This window comes from Tinamus guttatus, unplaced genomic scaffold (genome assembly GCF_059628265.1).
Source record: "Tinamus guttatus ecotype Peru unplaced genomic scaffold, ASM5962826v1 Tinamus_guttatus_pri_ptg000297l, whole genome shotgun sequence".
NCBI lineage: Eukaryota > Metazoa > Chordata > Aves > Tinamiformes > Tinamidae > Tinamus > Tinamus guttatus.
In genome coordinates this window covers 2,004,083-2,025,675 of record NW_028288831.1, presented here as the reverse complement: position 1 = coordinate 2,025,675, position 21,593 = coordinate 2,004,083, and the positions used below count along the sequence as shown (strand labels likewise).

Sequence of the window (21,593 nt, the reverse complement as noted above, 5' to 3'; positions counted from 1 at the left end):
AGGATTTTTCAAAGCTTTTTGATTAAAAATAAAACAAACTTGGAAATTAAATGTCCCCTCAAAGCATAAACAAAACAACAGATATTTCCTTTAGAAAAATGTCAAAATATTAATATTCTTTTCAGAATTGTTTTAAGCTGAGTTGCTCTTTTGAGTCTTAAAAAAACAGTTTGCCGAAATCAGTGAAGATGTGAAATGTGATTCATCTGTTCCAAATCAGTGTTTTCAGCAGGAAAAAAATTCACCTGAACTCTCCCACATGTCAGTTGTTCTGTGGTGGGCCATGTTGGGAGTGCTCATTGCTGCCCTGTTATAGCCCACTTCTGTGTAACATCCGAGTGCAAGGAGCAGTGAGGTGTTGAAGACCCCTACAGTTAGAGCTGCCAAACTCTGACTGCACTGGCAGTGAAGACACACTGAAATGCTTTGACTACTCTTTCTCATTGACTGTGGAGAAACAGAGAAGGCACCTAATTTCTTCTTGGCTGCCATAATGCATTGCCTGGGTTTGGATCCTTGTCTTTGTGCAGAGCAGGAAGAGGGCAAGTGCTATGGAGCACGTGCATCAGGTCATGGCCTTGAAAGGGTGAGAGTGCCTCAGCTCTGCTGCCAACTGGGAGTAAGTGCAGCCATGGCCCCACTGACCTCCTTGGATGCCACCCCACTGCTGGCGGTGTCCTTTTCCATGTGGCTTGCACCCAGGCATCGCAACTGGTGGGATGTTGCATGTCCAGAACAAGTCATGGGAATTCTCCTTAAATACTCCCTTGTGAACCACCAGAATATGTCCCTAATTATTTCAGCTTTGCATCTTTGCTCTGTCCTTTCCCTCTGCCTTTGCTATGAGTTTTGGGCTCATCTTGCAGCAGGGAATCCATGCCATGGAGCAGTGAAATGACTTACGGCAATGCGGCAGGGCAGCGACAAAGAATCCAGGAGTTCCCACCCTGTCTGCAACTACAGGAAGAAACTGCCAGAAAGAACTGTGTCTCCCCTCCCTTGTCAGCAGTTGCTGATCCCCTCACCACTGCAATATTAAACCCACGGTTAATTGTCATGTTCATTTAGTGCCTGAGGAGAGAGTTAGTCAAGACCAGTAGATGCCAGTCCCTGCACGTTAACCCTGGGGGACACTTGGCCCATCTAGGTGGAGGAGAGCTCTCCACAGGCCTCTCCTGGGGAAACCTAATCCCCTTTGCAGCCCACAAATGGTTGACATCATTGTGTTAGCGCCACAATGGGGAGGGAAGTGCTGTGACCGGAGGCACTGGGTCTTCCCTCACAAGGAGAAAATGACAGCTTGATTTGCTTTCTTGGCTCTTTGTTACCTAGTGTGGGACCATATCCCAGCTTCCTCTCCCTTCACAACAGATGGAGTCGCAGCCACCAAACCGCAGATGTAACTGAATGGCATTTATGGGATGGGGACACGACCAAAGTCAATACACAAGGCTAAGTAGCAAGGCCCGAGCGGGAGGGCAGCTGTGCTGCAGGAGCTGCCGTGCGAGGGGCAGCCGGGAGCCAGCAGGAAGGCACATGTCACCGCAGGGGCCGGGAGCGTGCGCCGGCGCCTGCACAGGGATGGAGCCCGCTCGCTCCCACGTAGTCAGCGGCCAGATGGGATTCCCAACTTGTTCCGCCTTGCAAGTGAAAGATGGGATCCCTCTGTCCCATCCATCTTTTACAATGCCATTTGATGGCCCTGTAAATCCTATTCCCTCTCTGTTCTCGCTGATGCGAATCCTTGCCAGACCAACAAGGCTCCTGCAAGTGCCTTCTGCAGTAGACTGGCTCAGAAGACTCCCACAGTAGTGCCTTCTATACCCCCGCTTGGTATTTATGCTTTTTTTTTTTTTTTCAGTTGCCCTGTACAGCACCCAAAAGGTACCTTTGCACATGTTAAAAGCACAAAATACCCAGCAAACTGAATCCTCCCCAATTTCTGTACAATCCCATCTCTCCGCACACATCCCCTTTTCCATCCCATTGCTCCACACATGTCACAGTAGGTACCTGAGGGTGCAAACAGTCCACACTGTGTGAATTCAGGATTTGGAGAACCAGAGGGAAAGCCAGGGCCCTAGCCAAGGGTTTTTTCTAGACCATAGTCTGTGAATAGGAGCAGGACTAAATTTAGCTGATGTAGTCCTAATAGTCTTCACTGCCAAAGGAATCATCCTAGGAGAGCAGAGTAGCTAGGGCAAAACCTTGGAAGGCTCCTGCCCCAGCACTGTGGTGAAGAGTATCTAAAAATGACCTTCTGCCAGGGAATATTGCTGAGCCGAGGGTACTGTGAAGTGCTCAACCTGCAGCTACACTTGAAGATTGCTATCATGTCCTGCCTTATGGCTAGTATGCAATCCTTTGGGGATTTATGTAATCCCAAATCCTTTTGGCACAGCCTGACTCTGCTGGAGAGGAGAAGAGGTAAGGGGTGTTCATGGTTGCATGTTCTCACTGGTTATTCCCTTGGATGGGGAGTTTCCTAGTAGCAATGTCAATGTGCCACTGACCCTGTGATTAATTTAGCACAAGGCAAGTTGGCATGCCTAAGCTATGGAGAGAGGTCCAGGGCTGCACACCCTTCCCTGGGAGACTGTCCAGCAGAAGGCTGTTTAACCACTGGGTTTTAAGATGACCTTGAATGAGAGCACAGATCTGTGTTTTCCTAGGAGAGGACAGCGTAGGAGAGACTTCACCTTTTGTCTATTCCTTCAAGGGGAAGGTCAAAACTCAACAGCTGCTGGCTTTTCAGCACTGGTAGATTCAGCGAAATAGTCAGTGCATCTACTGTCAGGGTTTGATCATAACTTGGAAACATCCTTTTCTAAGAGCCTATTCAATGCTGCTCACAGTTCTTGGACTGTCTTTGCCAGCAGCCTCATAGGCAGGTAGGCAACAGCATGACAAGTTTGGCACGTGCCGAGAGGGTATGATAGTTGTCTGACCATCTGGTTGCTTTTTTTTTTTTTTTTTTTTTTGTGTGTGTTGTCACTGCCTTTTCAAGGCTATCTATCTGGTTCCTTTTGTTAGGTCTACACTTTCACATATATTCACATGTAAGAAGCTATTGTAAAAGTACTGACGCTCTGTAGCAGAGAGACTCATTGGCAACGCATTTTCTCTCCTTATTGTCTGGCTGGTCTTGCTCATGGAAGGGGAAAACATGAGGTTTTTTTCTCCTTTGGTTTAAGTCTTGGGTTCAAATGCTCTTGACTGTCTTCCTTTACTCTCCCCTATCCTGGTCTGTTGACTGCATTTGTTTATTTTGAAACCTAGAAAAGTTTCTTTTCTTTTCCCTCTGAAGTGCAATAAACAGAAGAGAGAGAAAAAAATAACTTGCCATTTGTGGCAGGCAACAGCCTGGAAATCTCCAGCTGTCTGTCAAGAACACACTGGGAGAATGTTTGACACCACAGGGCCCCTGCACCTTGCAGCTTCCCTCTTGAGGGATAAACAACATCCTCCTCCCCCTCATCTCCCGGCCTCTTCTCCTCTCACAGAGACAGGCCCTGTTGCAAGGCAGGTGGGGCAAGCCGGCCTTGACTAATAGTGGAAAATCCGAGAGCATCGGAAAGATAAACAGCCCAATTCAGATAGTATAAAAGTCCTTTTTCTAGCACATGCCAGGTAAGCCTCAAATGACAGAAACTGTAAAAACATGCTGAGGTTCCCCTGCAGATGGATTAAATTAGCCCTCAAATAAACAAGGCAAGGGATGGCTTGTGCGTCAGGTCTTCCCAAACATTAATCCCTTCCTCCTCTAGGCCTCCATCCAACCTCTACCCCAGTCCTTTGGCCGGTGCCCGCAGGTTCATCCTGCCCAAACAGCCATTGTTGTGTCCTGTCTGTGGAAGACAACCCAAAATGAACGTTATACTGGATGTCATGGTGAATGGTTGAGATTCCCCTTACCTAGACATCAGTGGTATTGAAGCACTTTATTTTGCCCACTCTTAATATCAAAGTTTTCATGCCTATGGCCAAACAAGGAGTGCCCTGGGTATGTCATCACTGGGCAGGTTGGTCTCTCATTTTCATTCATAACTGGGCACTCCAATTTTTTTTGCCAAAGAAAATCTGTAAGTAACTTGCCACAGAAATTATATAATGTAACAGAAAATGCTGTCCTTTTTATGGGTTGCTTTGAAGGAATGTAGGGAAAGTTCTTTATCTAAAATCTACAGGATGGCACAAAAATGTATCTTAAGTTTCATCTGTAGCTTTTTTTTTTTTTTTTTTGTCTTCAGGAAGCACAGGTATGAGGTCATGAAACAGAGCGGTGCTTTCCAGCACCAAAAAAATTCCTAAATGAATTCCTAAAATGTCTCCCCCATACTCACGCGCTAGACAGTGGACCTCTGCCTTTGCGTTTCTCTGCCACGTTCCCCCATCATGAGTGAAATATTGGACATGACATTTTAGGAGAACCTTAAATATTATTTTAATCTCAAATGTTCTGTTATTTCAAGTGTCAAGTCCAACACTTCTTGTAAATACCTGGAGGACAGCCAGGTCCTGAGAACACAAGAGGTGTTAGGAACTGAACTTCATTGGTTAAGTACAGGAGAGCCATAGAAACCAGCATGCTGGCTTTCTGTACACTGATTTCTTTGTCTTAACCTAGTTTTCTTTCTCTTCCCTCTAGAGTGTTGTCTGCACGGCCGGACTCAAGTGGTACCCTCACCCTTCTCTGATTCATTGTGTCAAAGGTTGTGAGGTGAGCACTAGAATTCACTGAGATGGTCCTTGCTTGCTAGAGATTATCATAATGATCACTGTAGTTACGATAGTAAAAAATGCTGTTTTTTTAAGTTGGGCAAATGGGGTTTTGCCTTAACTAACCTATTAATTAAACTATGATTAATTTAACTGTGTCTAGAAAAAATCAGAAACATATAGTTGCTTTTCAGTAGTGATAACATTTCTACAGTGTTATATGTTATGTGCAGTAATTATTTTTAAGGATGATGTTTCTGCTGGCAACAATCTTTGAAAAGTTTGAGAACTCTTAAACTGATTCCCGTGCTTCAGAGGGCTGGAGCACCTCCTTCTGGATCATGGCACTCATTCAGTTTCCCTCATGCCAACACTTGACTATCTCACCCCCATCAACAAGATAATCCTCATGGCACCACTTTAAGGCTGGGGAGCTTCACGTCTGTTTCAGAAATGAGGAACCTCAGAAGGGTAGATGGATGCCTTGATTACATGGAGAGGCCATGGAAAAACTGTTTTGGATGTAGTTCTCAGGGCTTTCTGCAGCACCTATTGCACTCTCAGTACTCAGTAACCCAATTTTACAAGCACATTGAAGTTGTTTGCCCAGAGTGGCAGAACGTGGCACAGAACTCCTAAATCTGACACAAAATACTAGACCACAATGCTGTGCAGTGCAAATTGTCTTATAGGTTTCCTTCACGTACAAATGTTGGGCCCAAGAGAGTGATAACTCTCCAACAGTGTAAGAGTTTCTGTCTAGATGTTCCCTAAATGAAAAGCATTCTGCTGTCAGTGCTTTGAATGTCAGAAGCCATCTCACACATTACATTCATGCAGGCTGGCTAGGTGCCCCTATTCTCCAAAGAGAGCTAAAATAACATCCAGGGACCATTAAGAAATACCATTCAGGTGCTGATACACTATTGGGTACCCATTCTCCTGCCATTTAAGCATAGTTGTTACTAGGGCAAACTTCTCAATGATGTAATAATTTACCCTAAGCCATTATTACTGACATGCTTTTTTCAGCATTTTCTTTCCTTCCATTATTGTTAATTGCCCGATTTCCCTGCATCAATAGAAACTTTCTTCTTTTCATCATTCATTCAGCAGTGTCACTGCATCACAATCTATCATCTTGGAAGACTTTGCCCAGACAACTGATAATGGCCTCTAGCATCATTTTTAGATCATGATGCTTTCAGTGTTCAAGAATGGGCCAGAGTTTGTTCCTTGGCATTAAGATTTCAGAAGATTTCAGTCTTCGCCTAGCCTTTTTCACAACTATGGAAACAGGGAATAATAAGCCAGTAGGTCAATAATACTAGGCCATTAGGCTGACACAGTTCCTAATGTATTAATATCTTTAGCATCAGGAAGGATTCCCTGAATAGAAGACTCTAAGCAGGGGATTATTTTACTCTTGGCATTTACAGTGGTAAACTAGGCTGCTGCAATGTGATTTTTTGTCGCTCCCTAGTGGCAGGAATAGAGGTCTATGAGTCAGATACATAACTTCCAGGCAGTTATCTTAGGTGTTTCATTGGAAAACTGGTCCCTCTTGGACTACTTTATCTAGTCAGGGAGAAATTAAGGCTCCTCCAAACCTTTAGGACCACTGAGCTATGCATGAAGACCTCTACTGATCTCACCCTCAACAAGCAGGCCTCTTCCAGATAAGGATTTTGGTACTATATTAGAATATCTGTTATTTGTGGTGTTCTTTTTCTCCAAAGAAATGACTTACTTGAGTTGTATCAGTGGGAGTGAAAGAAATGTTCTTCCATAAGTCAATAGTCTGCCAGTGTTCAAAGATGTATGGTAGTGATATAGGGATGAAAAATAAAATGAAAGGCTTTCTGACAAGCAGGCATGGCTAGAGAAACATGGAGAACCCTATCCCTATCTCTTGGGAGGTTGAGCAAGGTTTACATTTTTGCAGATGACCAGGTAGGCATAAAATATTTATCAATCTGTTTAAAAATCATTTAATTACTTATTACATTGGAAAGGTCTTTGCAGGTCAAAGTATTTGCCTATATTAATCAGTCTATTTCTGTGTAAGTAATGCAGTTGAAGTCAATTTAAAAGACTGGGAACCACACCCTGCAATTTTGATTTCCTTGTCATCATTTACAGTATTTGCGTGTAACTATAAAAATGAATCTCAATTAGTCAGACACTTTCTGGCAGTCCTCCTCTGGTCTGATACTGTTGCCTTGATTTCCTATACCCTCAGAGAAATATTTAAATTTGCAAAACATCAGCATTGAAAGCCTGCCTCTATACCACTCCACAGGGTCCGTTTCAATACTGATAAGCATGGCCATGGCTCTTTCTGGGGAAAGCATGCCCACATTCTCATTAATGGCACTGGATGTATATATCATCAGGAAAACTCTGGTACTAAAATTAGTATAAATTCTCTCAGGAAACCTCAGTGAGCCTCCCTGCTCTTTCTGCAAAGATGACTTCTTGTAGGAACCCAGCATGACACTTTTTCAGTGTACAACAAATGAATTTTCTTATGCAGTCCATAGGCTAGTGTATGAAAAACATTTTGTTTTTCAAGGTGATTTATGATTTTTATTTAATAGCTCTCCACAACATCCCTCTGAGTAATTGCCATTATCCTATCTCGGAGCTGTGGAGCACAGGAGGTTGTGTGTCATCAACAGGGCGACACACAGTCACTGGTGCTCCAAGAATGAGAGTCTGTGGCCGCTGTGATGAGCTCAGAGCACTTTCATTTCTTTTCTTGATATGTTGTGAACCTAATTACTGACACTTGTTGCATAGTTAGGAAAACTGCAGCTGTTAAAAGCAAGCCAGTTTTGCTGCTATACCTAATACCTAATCTTCTTGTCCCACATTGTTTCTGGATGTCTGCAAAAAACTGTGAAAAGGTGGCACCTTTTAGATGGCTTAATGCTATCTCTGGGCCTAGTCAAATCAATATTCCATAGGCATCATCTTATGTGGGATGTAAAAAGCAGAGAAGAGATCATTTCCCTTCCTCTCTTCTTTTTTCTTTTTTTTTTTTCTTTTTTTTCTTTTTTTTTTTTAATGTCTGCTTTGAAAGAAGGAAAAAATATCTCTTACTTTACAGTACCATTGGTAATGTTACAAACTGTGTGGCACCTTTAAGGCACCTTCTTCTTGCTTTGTGTCATGGATTTATCCATGTCCTTAGCCTTTTGCTGCTCTTTGATTTTTTAGCCTTTCATGGGAGACAACTACTGTGACTCCATCAACAACCGAGCCTTCTGCAACTATGATGGTGGAGACTGCTGTGCCTCAACAGTCAAGACCAAAAAGGTATGTGTGCCTGTTCCTCCTTCCCCTATGAATTCCTGAGTGCTGCTTTGTGCCCTGGAAATTGCATTTTTACTAGAACAGAGCATCCAAGATCTCAGAAGGATGTTGAGTCCATGAAAAAGTGTCAAGTGCGACAGGCATCAGCTCATCATAAACTCTGAGTTCTTAGTTTATTTTAAGGTTCTTTCTCTATGTTTTTTTTGCATTTCACACCTTAGCCTATGTTATACCTGTGCAAGGCAAATCCTCAAACACAGCTGTGACAAGTGTTCATTCTTATTGCAAATAGTGCCCTAGGTGCTTGGTAGACAAAGGCTGGCTCCCTCCAAAACCCTGGTGCATGTTGCTCAGGAAAGCTGCTAGTCATCAGTGCTGCACCTAGTACTTGAGAGAACTGCACAGACACTCTGAGAAGAGTATATTTACTTGTACTGAATGCTCAAAAAGGGAAACTAGAGATTAGGAATCACTAGGAAAGAAAGAGAGAGCAAAAGAAAAGCATCACTGTGAATTTATATTCAGATCTATATTTGTCCACGTGTGCGTGTCTTTCTCACCATCCCATCTCCCAGAGGATGCAGCAGGGCATGCAGGGGGGCAGAGAAGGGCAGCAGAGGGTTGCAAATACGAGATATCTTCTGTGCAAAGAGAAACCACAGAGATCTGGGCTTGCAAAGCTTGCAAAAAGTAGAATAGGCATGGGTAACGGTAGAGATTTACAAAATTGTTATTTAATGCAGGGAAAATGCTTAGGGAAATAAAATCCACTGCTTCTTATCACAGGGCAACAAGGCAGTAGAAGGGAAATTACCTGGAAGCAGATTCCAAACAATTGAAAGAAAATGCTTATTCACATAAAGTGTATTTGAATAGTAGAGTTCATTGCCACAGAGTGATGAGATCAAAAACATATTTGAAATCAAAAAGGGAATAAGCACATTCATGGAGGCTAGGCCCATCAATGACTATTAAAAACAGCGTTCTGGATGCAATTTCTGGCTCAAGAATGCTCAAACCATTGACTGCTTTAGCCTCAGAGGTCTGCCAAGGGAAGGATCTCTCCGTAAATCACCCATTCTGTATGCTTCTTTTAACACTGATTTCTGGCCAACATTAGAGATACTACAGTGTCGGAATACTGGAGGAATGGAGCTTGCAGCTTGAATCAGTGCAATATTTCATATATAGCTAACCAGGGTAGATTTTGAACTTGTTTATCTAAGAGCAGAGAAAATGTTAGCCTCAGATGTGTAAGATTTTTGCTTTGTCTTCAAGATTTGGGTGTAGATCAGAATGCAGAAAATCAAGCTATCTTAAGTATCTGATAAACTAATAAAAAACAGAACTTGAGAGTAGACAGAGGAAAATCAGGTTTAGCATATGAAAAGATTGTCCATCTCAACCATGTAAGGAAGAGCTTTCTTTCTAGTGCAGCTGGGGACTGAAGACCTCTCACTAGCAAGCAGTCCTTTCTCAGACAGCTTCTGCTACAGGTTTCCCTTCCTTGCTTCAGCTAAGTATCTCCTACCAATACTGTGCTGTGGGCTTTCTCTACCTCATCCAGGAAGGTTGGGTAGGGAAGATGACATGTCTCGGCAAGTGGAAGGAGTAAATTTTTCACCGTGTGGGATATGAGGAAAGAGGTAGTTTTCTAACTCTGATTTCTTGGAAACATTTTTTTTCCATGTTACTATATTTCTTTTACAATGATCCCTGAGAAATGCGTGCTGGAAGGGATGCAGTAGCAGATGACTGTCCATGTTCCCCAAGAGTGGGGTAGGGCATGGACAGCCTATAAGGTGCTCACTTTTGTAACGAGACATAGATCTGCATATAGACACTCCAAAGATGAGAAGGGTCACATAGCAGCTCATATTTCGTGTCATGTCTACAAAGAGATTCCCATCTCTGCCTGATTTTCCCAATTTGCCACCTCCTTGGGAAGAGCAGCCCAAAGGCAGCTGCAAGAGGCTAGTTCAGTTTGCTCCCTCTCGTCCCAGGCCCACAGGCAGCAGGGGTTGGCTGGAAGTGCCTGGTCGCTCAGCATGGCTTCGTCCTTGTCCTTCTACAACACACAGCCTTCAAAAAGCAAGAAAGGAAACTTTATCTTGCTGCCTCCAGGCTGAAGAGCAGAGGATGAAAAGTCCCAAGAGGTGCCAGAGGAAGAGAAGCGAGGTGGCTGGGAGGGGACCGCCTAGAACCGGCCCCGTCAGGACAGGAGCTGAGATCACAACAGCCGCAAGGGCACTCTTGTCAGGGTGGAGACAGGACTCAGACACGAGGGACGTGGGTGCTGAATTGTTGGGGAGAGGGAGAGGATTAAGGTTTGGGAGCAGAATTTATTGGTGGGCAGGGAGTTGAGATCAGATCCTCACCAGGCCAGGCGTAGTCATGAACACTTACCAGCAAGACAAGTCATGCTCAAAATATCTGCAGCTTTGCTGCCACCCAGAAACGAAGTGGCCACCCAAGAGAGTGAACATGTTTTGTAGCCCAGTCAGGGTCTTGATCTCTGCTGTAACAGCCCGATGCAAATGGCAAATGGTCCAGAGAGAGGCAGCTGGTCCCATGTCTACTGCATTTTACGCACAAGAGGCAGGTTTCCAGGCATTTTAGAGGTAAATCTGCTTCCACTGACTTCCCTGCAAATCATGTCACTGTGGCTGGGTGGATGAGACTTCCCCAAGCTTGTGCTTCTGCAAACCTTGTCTCAGAGATCACCAGTTTGTGAGGGCTGAAGCGTGGAGCAGATTGGTCCCTGCTATACATTCGGCTTCCATTTCTCCCCAAAAACACAACAACCTATATGCCGAATGTTGCACTCAAAGGGAGCAAGGAAACCTCCTTTGGCCTCCAAAGTTGAAAGCGAGACAGCTAATTCCCAGTTTATTAAATTTATTGTGTAAAGGGGGGAACAGCCAGGCAGCGTCTCCACTGGCGGCACCTGCTGCGGCCGCGATGCGGGCGCTCGGCCACAGGGGCACCGGCACTCGGCCCCGCGGGTTATTTTCCTGTCTGAGGCCTTGGGCTGGAGAACACATTGGAGGCCTTGCTATTGAAATATATAGTCCTGCCTTTGAAGAGCTTTATGAGTGGAATGTCGAAGGAGATATTCCAAAGGGAAAAGAAGGAAAGGTGAGAGAAAAGGGAGCTGAATAAAAATACTCCGCATACCAAATCCTTCCAGCGCAATTCGCCACCTACTTAAAAAATCGCAGTTTTAAAATACACATTGGGTGTAAAAGCCAAAAACCTGGAGGAGACATAAGGAGGGGCGAGTCCAGCTCTGTTAATTCCAATACCAGATGAGGATGTATTTTCATACGGTTGTAGAGAAAGAGAGACACATAAAAGAGGCTGCGTTGCTCCTTCTCTTTCAGGGTTACACACTATGTGGCAGATGTGTCAGTCTTTTAAAATCCCTGCAAGTTTACTCATAAATGTCTAACATTTAGGCAACACCTGTTTTTCTCCCATAGTGTCACAGGACATTTTACAAGCCTTAGATTTATCATCTTTTCACCATCGCAGCCATTGCTGAGGTGACACATGGTTCGCATTTAACAGAACATAGCAACTCCACACATTATTTTAGGAAAGGGCTGAAGATTAACATTGTATCATTTGAAGATTCAGGAGTTAACAGTCAAGTAAGAGCTGACTTCAGATCTTTAATGTCCACAGACTGTCAAGACTTAAGTTTCACTGCATTCCCACTGCCCTTCCAAAAGCACTTCCAGCTGCACACCGTGCTGTGAACCGGCTGCGTCCAAGTAAAAGATTCAATCAACATTCACTTTACTCACTTTAAAGATTCAACCAATATTCACAGCCTGACTTGATGTAGGATTTTGCTCACTCCTGTTTTACTGGCCTGGAAATGCACAGGAGCCTTTCTGAGTAGCATTCCCTTAGAGCACGTTTTATCTTTGCAGATGAGCCTTAGCAGCAAATGACCTTGTGCATTTCTGCACTGAAAGAAGAGCAGAGCTGTGTGACTTATCTGACCAATCACCGACTCATCAGGGCTGCTGCTTAGATAGGAAATAATGAGTATTTGCCCTGTACTATTCGCAATTCCAGAGAGCTTAAAAGAAATCATTGAAGACCTTCTCTGAATGCTACAAATAGTAATGAATAAATTCAGGCATATTTTGTGCATAAATTTGAGGCAATTGCAGTCAGCAGGTGGGAAAAAGAGGCCCTCCTCAGCTTAGTTCTTTGCTGTGCATTAATTGTTCTGTGTCCCAGTGCAGCAGCCAGATGCTTGGGGCTGGCTCGGAGAGAAGGGCCACTGGAGGACACAGAGACCCAACACCTTGCAGCCCCTGTCCAACCCAACCCATGGTGCTGATGGGGTAGCCATGGGCACATTTGGCTGCGCTGGGGACCAGCGTAAGGGTGGCCCAGTTTGCAGGTAGTGGGAAGGAGCTGTGCTGCCTTGCAGCTTGCCCCATGCGCGGCCCAGGAACAGCTCAGAGAGACAGGAAGGCCACTGCGGTCCAAGCGTCCAACAGAGAGAAGGCTTCTGTTGTGTATCTGGAGGGGATAAAGTCTTCCGTGAAGGACAAAACAAAATCCCATCGCCTTTTAATCTTTATATCCTCCAGACCCAGCAGAGTTGGCCAACTCGCTTCTGCCTGGCTATTCTAAGAAGCTGCTTCATACTTTGTATCCTGCAGCAGATACAAGAAAATACTATTTATTAAAATATTAAATACATGACATCATTGTTAAAATGAGAAAAAATGTATAACTTGGGAATAACTGGCTGTCTGTAGGGTGGCAGCTGTCTATGAGGAATTCCTGGCATGTGTGATGATCCAAGGAGAGTGTTTGTGGCTACTTCTTTCCTATTAGCTTCAGGAAATCTTCTCTCCAGTCACTGTTTTCCTTCAGGTCTTTTCTCTTTCCCTTTCTAGAGAGGGCTGTCTAGAAAGGCCTCACAGAAGTCAGATTTTTGCTAGTCACCCTCTTGCAAGTTTATCAGTGACATAAAATAATTATGTTAGGTATGCGAAAGGACAGCTAGAAGCACAAACTTAGGGACATGGTTTAGTAGGCATGGTGGTGATGGGTTTATGGTTGGACTTGATGATCTCGAAGGTCTTTTCCAACCATCATGATTCTAGGATTTTCTGTAGGCTTTGCTTGTGTACATTGTTCCGAACATGAATCAAACTAAATTTACTTAGTTGAAGATCCTACAGTCTGGTCTCTGCAACTTATCCAAGCAAAATTAAGTCCACATAAATTCCTGGGTTTGCCCCAACCTAAACCATTCAAAAGGCCAAGCTCTCATCTTGCTTAACTCTCTTTCTTTTTCATTTGTAAGGGTGTAAAGATGTAAGGAGTAAACATGCTGTCTCCAAACCTGTCTCATTCAATTTCATCACTCAGGTTTTACCCCCATCTCTATAGTACTTAGGAAAAAAGAAAACTCATCCTGGTAAAAATGCCAATCTCAAATGCTGCCCCTTCAGCCTCTTGACAGTTCTATCCAACACCTTGGAGAGGAAAAACAGCAAGTGCCTCAGTGGAAAACAAATGAGGCCTTGTGGTAGATAGAGAACCATGTGGGATTCATCCAAAGCTTTGCTTATCTAAAAGATATGCAACTTATCAAAACCTCTTTAGAGACTTTAAAGTCTAGAATTCAAGGCCTAAAGAAAGGAGCTTTGAACTGATGGACCGCTGCTGGCTCCAGCAGGATTTTCCAAAGACTGTCCCTGTCTCATCAGAAAGGGTATCTGCTGCAGTTTCAGTCACAAGAAAAGAGAAATAACCACCTCTCCATGTTTTGGAGAAACACCTGCCTTCTCCCAGCTCTCTGTGCAACACAGACCTGGCCTGGGAAATACCATCTCTGACGCGGTTTTGAGACAGTTCCCACAATAAGCAGCCTAACTTATCACCCTGGCTGAGAAGATTATGCTTTTCCAGAAGAACTGATGTTCGTGACGTGATGCTACTCCGAACACCTTGAATGTCCCCAGCTGAGTGTGTTTGTCAGCACTGTAATTAGCTGGAGAGATACAATGAATGGTGGGTGAGCACAGAGGAAGGAAGGACACAATGAGAAGTGTTGCTTCATGTGTTTGGAAATGCCTCAGTGTTAATGCATGCTCCACGCATGCTGTTTCACCCAGGCATTTGGGTGAACTCACTTACTCATGGTTTTTTGATCACAGTGTGAGTGGTAGCTGTTCGCCATGTGAGGAGCATTTTCAGTCATGGTTGGTTGGGATGGGAGCTTATTTTGGGGCTCAGAGTTGGTTTCACAACGGCTCAGGGAGGCTTTCCAGGCAATGATAAATTAAAAGCAGTGATGGTAGTAGCACATGTTGACTATCCTGAGAGAACATTCTTGGCTTCAAGGGACATAGGGCTTCCCACAACATGCAGCGTTCCCAGGGGAAGTGCTAGTAGAGGGTGTTTGCTTAGCTATCCGACCTCACTTCATTAGCAAGTGTTACAAAAACCAGCGAACAAACCTTCCCTGCTACAATGCCAGTTATTTGGCCTCTGGGTGATCTGCCTGCTATTAAATCATTGGTGATTATTTAGACTAATTACACTCATGTTTGCACAATCAGTAGCACAAGGGTAGGAAGCACAGCTGATCGCTGTGCAGCGGCGCTCTGCTCGCTTTGGTGCTCCATGTGGTTTGGCAAATGGGCTCTCCTGCTCAGCTCAGCCCCTTGGTTGTGAGATCTCAGCGTGCAGGCGGGGATGCAGGGATGTGGCACCGAGCTCCCGCTGCAGGCGGGATGCAGCGAGGCCTTCCCTGGCATCCCTGCTGGCTTCGTGCCACCATGGTTCCACCGATTGTGGTGGAGTTGCTCCTGATTTATACCCAACTGAGAACCAGACGTGTCAGGCCTGTTGACTTTAATTGAGCTACATCTTACTGCTCTAGCATATGAGAGATGGCATCCAGGCTTGCTGACTTCAATGAGGGAATGCCCAGTTGATGGCAAATGACAAAATTCAAGCTTTCAAAACCATATGCTTTGAACTGAAATGGGAGCTTCCCTGTAGCTTTTCCCAGGGCCGCTAAAGCAATGACTCAGGTGAGGTGTGAATCCTGCACATCAGCCCGAAGAGTTAAAAGTGGTCTTGCTCTTGTTTCATTATCTCTGGAACAGCCCCTATGACCTCAATGCCAATAAACACTGGGAAGATCCTTAAAAGACTCCTTTTGTCCCATGAGGCCCTTGTCAGGGGGCAAAATACTCCCTGGTGTTTGAACTGCGAGGGTCTCGGGAGGCGAGGGCCTGAGACACTCAGCGCAGCCTGCCATGCTTATCTTGACACAGTGCGTTCGCCCGCACAGGGTCTGTCTGCAGCGGGTTCTTCAAATTTCCAGTTATTGTGGTCTGGAAGATTTCGCAAACACTTCAGCCGAAATATAACAACTGGCTTTGCACCCAGCCCTTTTCACCCGTCCTCCCCATGGGAGGAGGGAAACTTCCCCCCTTCTTCCAAGCCATGCCTTTCCCTCTGGGCCCAATTCTGCTTGCACTGGTGCTGCTGTGAATCAGCAGCAAATGCGTCGTGAATGGGAGTTACCGTTGGTTCAACCTGATACGAGTATGCAAGGGGTGACATTCAACCCTTTGCATAACTGTTTTCCCATCCATCCCTATACCTGTCTGGGATTTCTCCTGTCAACATTGTCACCAATTTCCTACTGACCATCCTTTTACAGCAGTTCCCAGGGATCTATCTCTGGATATCACGAACCTCTTATTTGCACTTTAGATAGGTGTCTTGTAATGAGGATTCATGACGTCTGAGTCATTTCATGACCCGGATCCTAGTTCTGCATCAGTTTGTCCTAGTTCCCTTAGCTTGGAGCATGCCTTCAAGACCAAATGGCTCCCTGTTTCTGAGTGGTTGATTTTTTTCTGTGGTCTCACTATATGACATGGGAGAGGCTGCTCACCTCTGTCACAGATACAAATATCTGAGTTCATACCCAGACCCATACAGGGGTTCATACACTGCACCACGAGTAGTGAGTTCATCAAGGCAGAGGTGGCCCAGACCTCTGGTGTGTGACACACTAAGCATTTGCATTGCTAACTATGCCTCCAACACAGTCTGTGCTGACATGATGTCCCGGTACCTGGACTAATGTGGCCAGAGCTCTGGGATAAATTTATTGGGTTGTACTAAGAGAGCAGGAGGAGTCCAGATCTTCCTTCTCAGCCTCGCACCCAACCTGTAGTTTCTACCTTGTGCAGTTGCCCCTTTAAACTCAGGGCAGGGAGTGCCATTTAACATATACCGTAACAGACTGCTTTAAGTTGTGCCTGTTTGGGGCATTCGTCTTGAAAATAGGCCTGTGGTCTGGTAGGACTGAGGTGTGATCCACATTTCCCAAGTACTGTGTTGTCCCAAGCTGTGGCTTGGTTTCTGGTTCTTCTCCAGATTGTAGATGTGTGTGTGTGGGGGTGTGTGTACATAGGCAGATATAACTCTTCTTTGGGTCTGCCTTTCTCAGCCTATTTTAGGTTGCCTGTGGAGACAATATCCTTCTGTTTCACCAAAGAGTGAGGGAGTCCTGCCCTGGGTTTAGTTTTCAGCTTTTTTTTTTTTTTTTTATGCCTGCACAACTATGTATTAGCCATGTTTTTCACAAGGGAAGATGTAGGGGAAATGCAGATCTTGGCACTCGGAAGAAAGTAGAGCTGAGTCTGTAATATTTGTTTTACAATGGCTGCCTCTGGAAATTTCAGTGCAATGCATGTTTTGTTAATGGTTTGGACTTTCACAGATCTATTTAAAAAGAAAAGAAGCAATTAATCTTGTAATATATCTCTCTGCTTTCCATACCTAAATCGATCATTGCTCAGTAAAACATTTGGCATTTATCATTATTTCTAGTAATATTTTATTTTAGTAATTTTTATTCTAATAATATTCCTATTTCTTTATTCATGGCTCTCTACTTCATAAGATTATCACTGTACAAGCCCAAGACAAAAGATAAGCCTTATTCTAAGTGTTATAGGGTCAACTCTCTAAAAAGAGTTTCTTTTAGTTAGGTACTTTTGACAGTTCAAATAGAAGCTGTGTACTGAGTCCCTTTTTTATTTGAAATGGAAAACCCTGTATTACTACCGAGTGTTTAGAAAATTTTGTCTAGTTTATGAATGCACTCATGACCTACAGAAATCTCTGTCTTGTCACACAACAGAAAATTAATCTCTGAAACACACTGCCCTGAGCGAAAGCATTTGGACAATAGTACTAAATAAATTTCATACAAAATTCTTTAAGGCATATGAAGTGAATAAGGGCAATCTGATCAGCAAGAATCCTCTTGAAGTCAGTCACTATTTCAGGCTAGCCTGCACAGTAGGTTAGGGAATGAGAGTTGGTCGTTTGGAGCCACTGTCCTGGACTCTTGGATCTGACATTCTCACAGATGATATGTTTGCATTTATAGCATCTCCATGCCAGCAAGTAATCACATTATCCCACTAGTGCATGGAGAGTAGCAAAGACAAAGATCAATAGGGACGTCATGTCTAATTTTAGGCATTTTATTGTAATGCCTACGTTTGGTGTGTAATTGTCCTATGTTCCCTGCAAAATATGTATTCACCTGCTCTGTGAGACTGTCACAGTCCTTTGAATATCGGGGTCACTTAGGCATCTTTATTAGATTGTTACAGACAAATTTAGGCCGGGGAAAGGAAAAAGCTTGATCAAGGCAAATAAAAGAATCAGGATCCCAGGTTTTCTCTCTAGCAGGTAGCTCATTTTACTAGAGGGAAGAGTTTTTGATCAAATCTTTTGCCAAATCAAGATTGAACTGAATAATTTAGGATAAAAAATGAAAGTGAGGCATGTGCGGGAAAACCACAGATGTATTGAAATGTTTTGTTTTGGCATTTTCTAAAGGAGCTCAATTGAACACATTTATTTCAAAACATACTTTTGCATTAAAATTGCCTTTTTTTTCTTATGCCCTGGAGGGAAAAGTCAAACCTGAACTGTATCAAGTAATCTAAATCAAAATGTAATCTAAATCAAAATGTAGTCTAAATCAAAATGCTCAATTAAAATCCATTTCTTCCATCTATAAAAATATTTTTTCTCCCCAGTGTTCTAATTCCATCATTTACAATCCCTTCACAGCCTTTTCCCTAAACTCTTTGTTTTACAGATTACATTTTCCTATCTAAGAATATTCATATAGTGTTATATGGGACAGTCCTACTTTGACTGGCTTAGGATGGATCAAGTGAGCCCTAAACTCATTGTTTTCTGCAGTTTCTAAAACTTTACTTTAGTGTCCAGTTATTTGAAATGATTTGTTTTTAACTTCTTGGAATACCACCTTCACAGCCTCTGTATTTGCACTAATGTAGATCCAGATTATTCGCTGGTTGGTTATTTAGCTCATAAGTCACCAAGGCTGTGGCTTGATGAAGAGCCATCATCCTGTTTTACCTGGAGGGTCAGATATTCTGGGAATATAGTCAAAAGTGATGGGAGGAGGCTCTCTATACACTGATTTGGTGATGTGCATTAGCTATTTAATGTCTCTCACTGTCAGCGTGTCACTGCCTTAGGCTCCCCAGTTGTGCAATAGAGATACAGGCCCCCCTCCATCCTGTTCTTGTGTGTGTCAGTAGAAAGGCATGCTATAGATGGACATGCAGGCACACGTATGGAAAGTCTAGGTGGAAATGGCAGCTATGTGTTCATAAATAGTGCTTGGTTCACATTCCTAGATGTGCTGTTGATGATACATAAGGAATAGACAGACCCAGGCTTTATGGCCTGGAGAAAAATGTTTATGAAAGAGAGAGCGAACGTGTGGCAGCAAAGCCAAGTGAAGCCGACCAAGTGCACGCGTGCAGCACTCGCTGGGAACATTTGAACAGGTTGTGGCATTGTTTCAGAAGGAGTGTAAAGGAGGGGAATGAGGTCATCTGCTCAGTTTGCGCAGATGGGAGAAATTCTCGGGAATTCACTTCAGGGCAAGCAAGACACTCTTCCACCCCCACCCCTTCTTCTTTAAGTAAATACCGTGATGCAATAGGCCAAAATCAACTTCCGCTAGCCAGGAGCTGCAGGCTATTGATTCAGCTCCTTCCTACGCTTCTGTAGAGAGATCATGGTCAGATTTTATCTGCATGTAGCTGAGTCTCTCACGTTGCATTCGTTAACTGTTCTCCACTACCCGTTAGCTGAGTCTCTTGACCTTAAACACAGCAGATATTTAGAGTATTGTTTCTGCTGGACTGCAGTCCAACTGATCTGTTAGGTAGTGTGTTTGGTTCAGTTCCCAAGGAATTGAGGCTAAGAATATTCAAAATTGAATACACAGATGGACATTTACTTTTGCAGCACATGACCCATAGGGTCCTACTGTGGAAAGCATAGTTTTCCAGAAGTGGTTAGGAACATCATGAGATCCAAGCATAATGGTAACTACTGCAAAAAGCCCCGGAGTTGCTCAAGAAGACCACATCTCCTCAGACAACTGTGTTCTTGTGTCTGATGTGAGCTGTTGAGAGAGGATCTGATGACTAGTAACTGACTGAGCTGAACAGGTTCCTCTGAACACTTCACAACCTCTCTTATGGACAGGTAACTAATTTGAAGTCTCTGTGTATCAACACAGCATAAAAATAAATCCCTGTAAAAAGCAATGCAGCTGAAGACTCCATTCGATTTCTGAGCCTATCACTCCAGAGAGTTGATATATTCTTCAGGGTGCTATAGTAAAGCCAGTTCCTTCCTTCATGTCTTTGTGTCTTTCTTTTCCTTCCCCAGGTTACTCCCTTCCCTATGTCCTGTGACCTACAAGGAGAGTGTGCTTGCCGTGATCCCAACGCCCAAGAGCACAATCAGAAAGACCTCCGTGGCTTCAGTCTTGGGTAATGCCAAGCAACGTGGAAAGGAAGACCACACTGCTCGAGGCAGGCTAGGAGAGACACCGCATCCCTTTTGGTATCGTTTTTAACATTTAGCTGCTCAACTGGATGGCATTTCTGCACCAGGGACCCTTAGAATTCAACCAGTCTGCCTTTAATTTTTGTCCAAGGAGAACTCAAAGTAGGGGTTTATGTATTAACTATATCTTAAATAGTGATGACAAGAAAAAAACAACCAAGAGTCAAGTCAAGAAGACTTTTATGTATCAAAACAGCATGTTATGCCCACCTAATTTGAACAGTTTGTATTTAGATTTAAGGCGAGAAACAAGCTATTTATGTACACATATTTATAGAAGTAAGTAGGGAAAGAGAGAAAGAGTGAGAGATTATGATCGACACAAAAACACTTTCCCCTCTCCAGCACTCACAACTTAGACCATTCATGGAAGAGGCTGTTCTCTTGGAGAACTCCCAAGCTGAGCCTTTTCTGATGCTGAATGCCAAGGTATCTCATGCTCAAGGCACTGAGGTTGGGGTGGGTTCTCCACAGGGCTGTGTGTCTTGGCAAGTGACTTGACAGATGCCCAGCTAGCTTGAAACATGGGGTGCATCTGCTCCTCACAGGAATGCTACTTCCAGACAGGGAGCTCAGCAGCCTGCAGTTCTGCACAGCTCCTCCTTCTGCAGCTGCCCTCAAAAGGCAGCAGAAAGCCCCTGTGCAGCCTGCATGGAAACTGGAGGGCTCTGGGGCATCTCTGTGTTGAGGTGGGCAGGTGGTCCTGTGGTGGAGCTAGGGAGTGGAGAGTCTAAGGACTGTAACTGAGGAATGTGGATGGTGATAGTTTCTGAGGAACAGAGAGGGTAACTCACCCCCCGCACTTGTCATTTGAGCATGTCTGCTGCTGCTACTCCTGCTGCTATGTCCCATACAACTAGTTTCTTTACTGTGTCAGGACAGGGTGAAAACAACCCCAAGCAACCAAACAGTCTGCCTTAATGCTTATCTACAACCTGCCTTTCAAACCCTCTGGTCTCTTCCTCAGCACTGGGGCAAGAAAACAGGACACCAGCCAGCCAAAGGAATCTGCTTTCTGGCCTCCATTCACCCAACTAGTTCTCTAAACCTCCTCTATTTCCCTTCTGTGGTGGTATATCTCTCAAAACTGCTTGATATTCCTGTTCTCTCAGGAGAGGGGAAAGGGAGGAAGAGACTTTGCTAAGGAGAAAGGACTTCTGGAGACAGTATTAAAATTTTGGCTATATTTGACAGTATTAAACTGCTAGGCCTCTACTTTGAACATCTTAGAGAGACCAGAATATTAGCTGCTTGTAATCTTTCAGAAAGAATGACATTAATTGAGGCAACCCTCATACTTCCCTTTTATGAAACTCTGTCCTCCTGTTGCAGCCCAGAGGGGCATAGGTTGTGCCAATCCCATGGGGAATTCTTTTCACCATTGGGGTTCATCATGTTGAGTCACTGAGATGCCCAGTGCAATCACTGCTGCTAAAACCCGTTCTACATAAATCCCAAAGATCTCTACAGTGTGGCCTGGGCTTGTCTCCTGCTGCTTTAGGCTCCTGCTATAAAGAACACACATCTGAAAAAAAAAAAAAAAAAGTCCTTCCAAGTGTTAGTTGTTAATTCTG

At 44.1% G+C, this 21,593-nt stretch overlaps 1 protein-coding gene across 1 annotated transcript in view; it reads left to right on the top strand.

The window, feature by feature from the left end:
• PAPPA (pappalysin 1) overlaps positions 1 to 20,490 on the top strand; it is a 177,856-nt gene extending 157,366 nt beyond the window's left edge. The window contains exons 20-22 of the mRNA XM_010212768.2: positions 4,649 to 4,720; positions 7,942 to 8,040; positions 19,840 to 20,490. Coding sequence (XP_010211070.1) covers positions 4,649 to 4,720; positions 7,942 to 8,040; positions 19,840 to 19,947 — 279 coding nt within the window. The 3' untranslated portion in view covers positions 19,948 to 20,490. The remainder of the gene's footprint in view (positions 1 to 4,648; positions 4,721 to 7,941; positions 8,041 to 19,839) is intronic.
• The last annotated feature ends 1,103 nt before the right edge of the window (positions 20,491 to 21,593 follow it).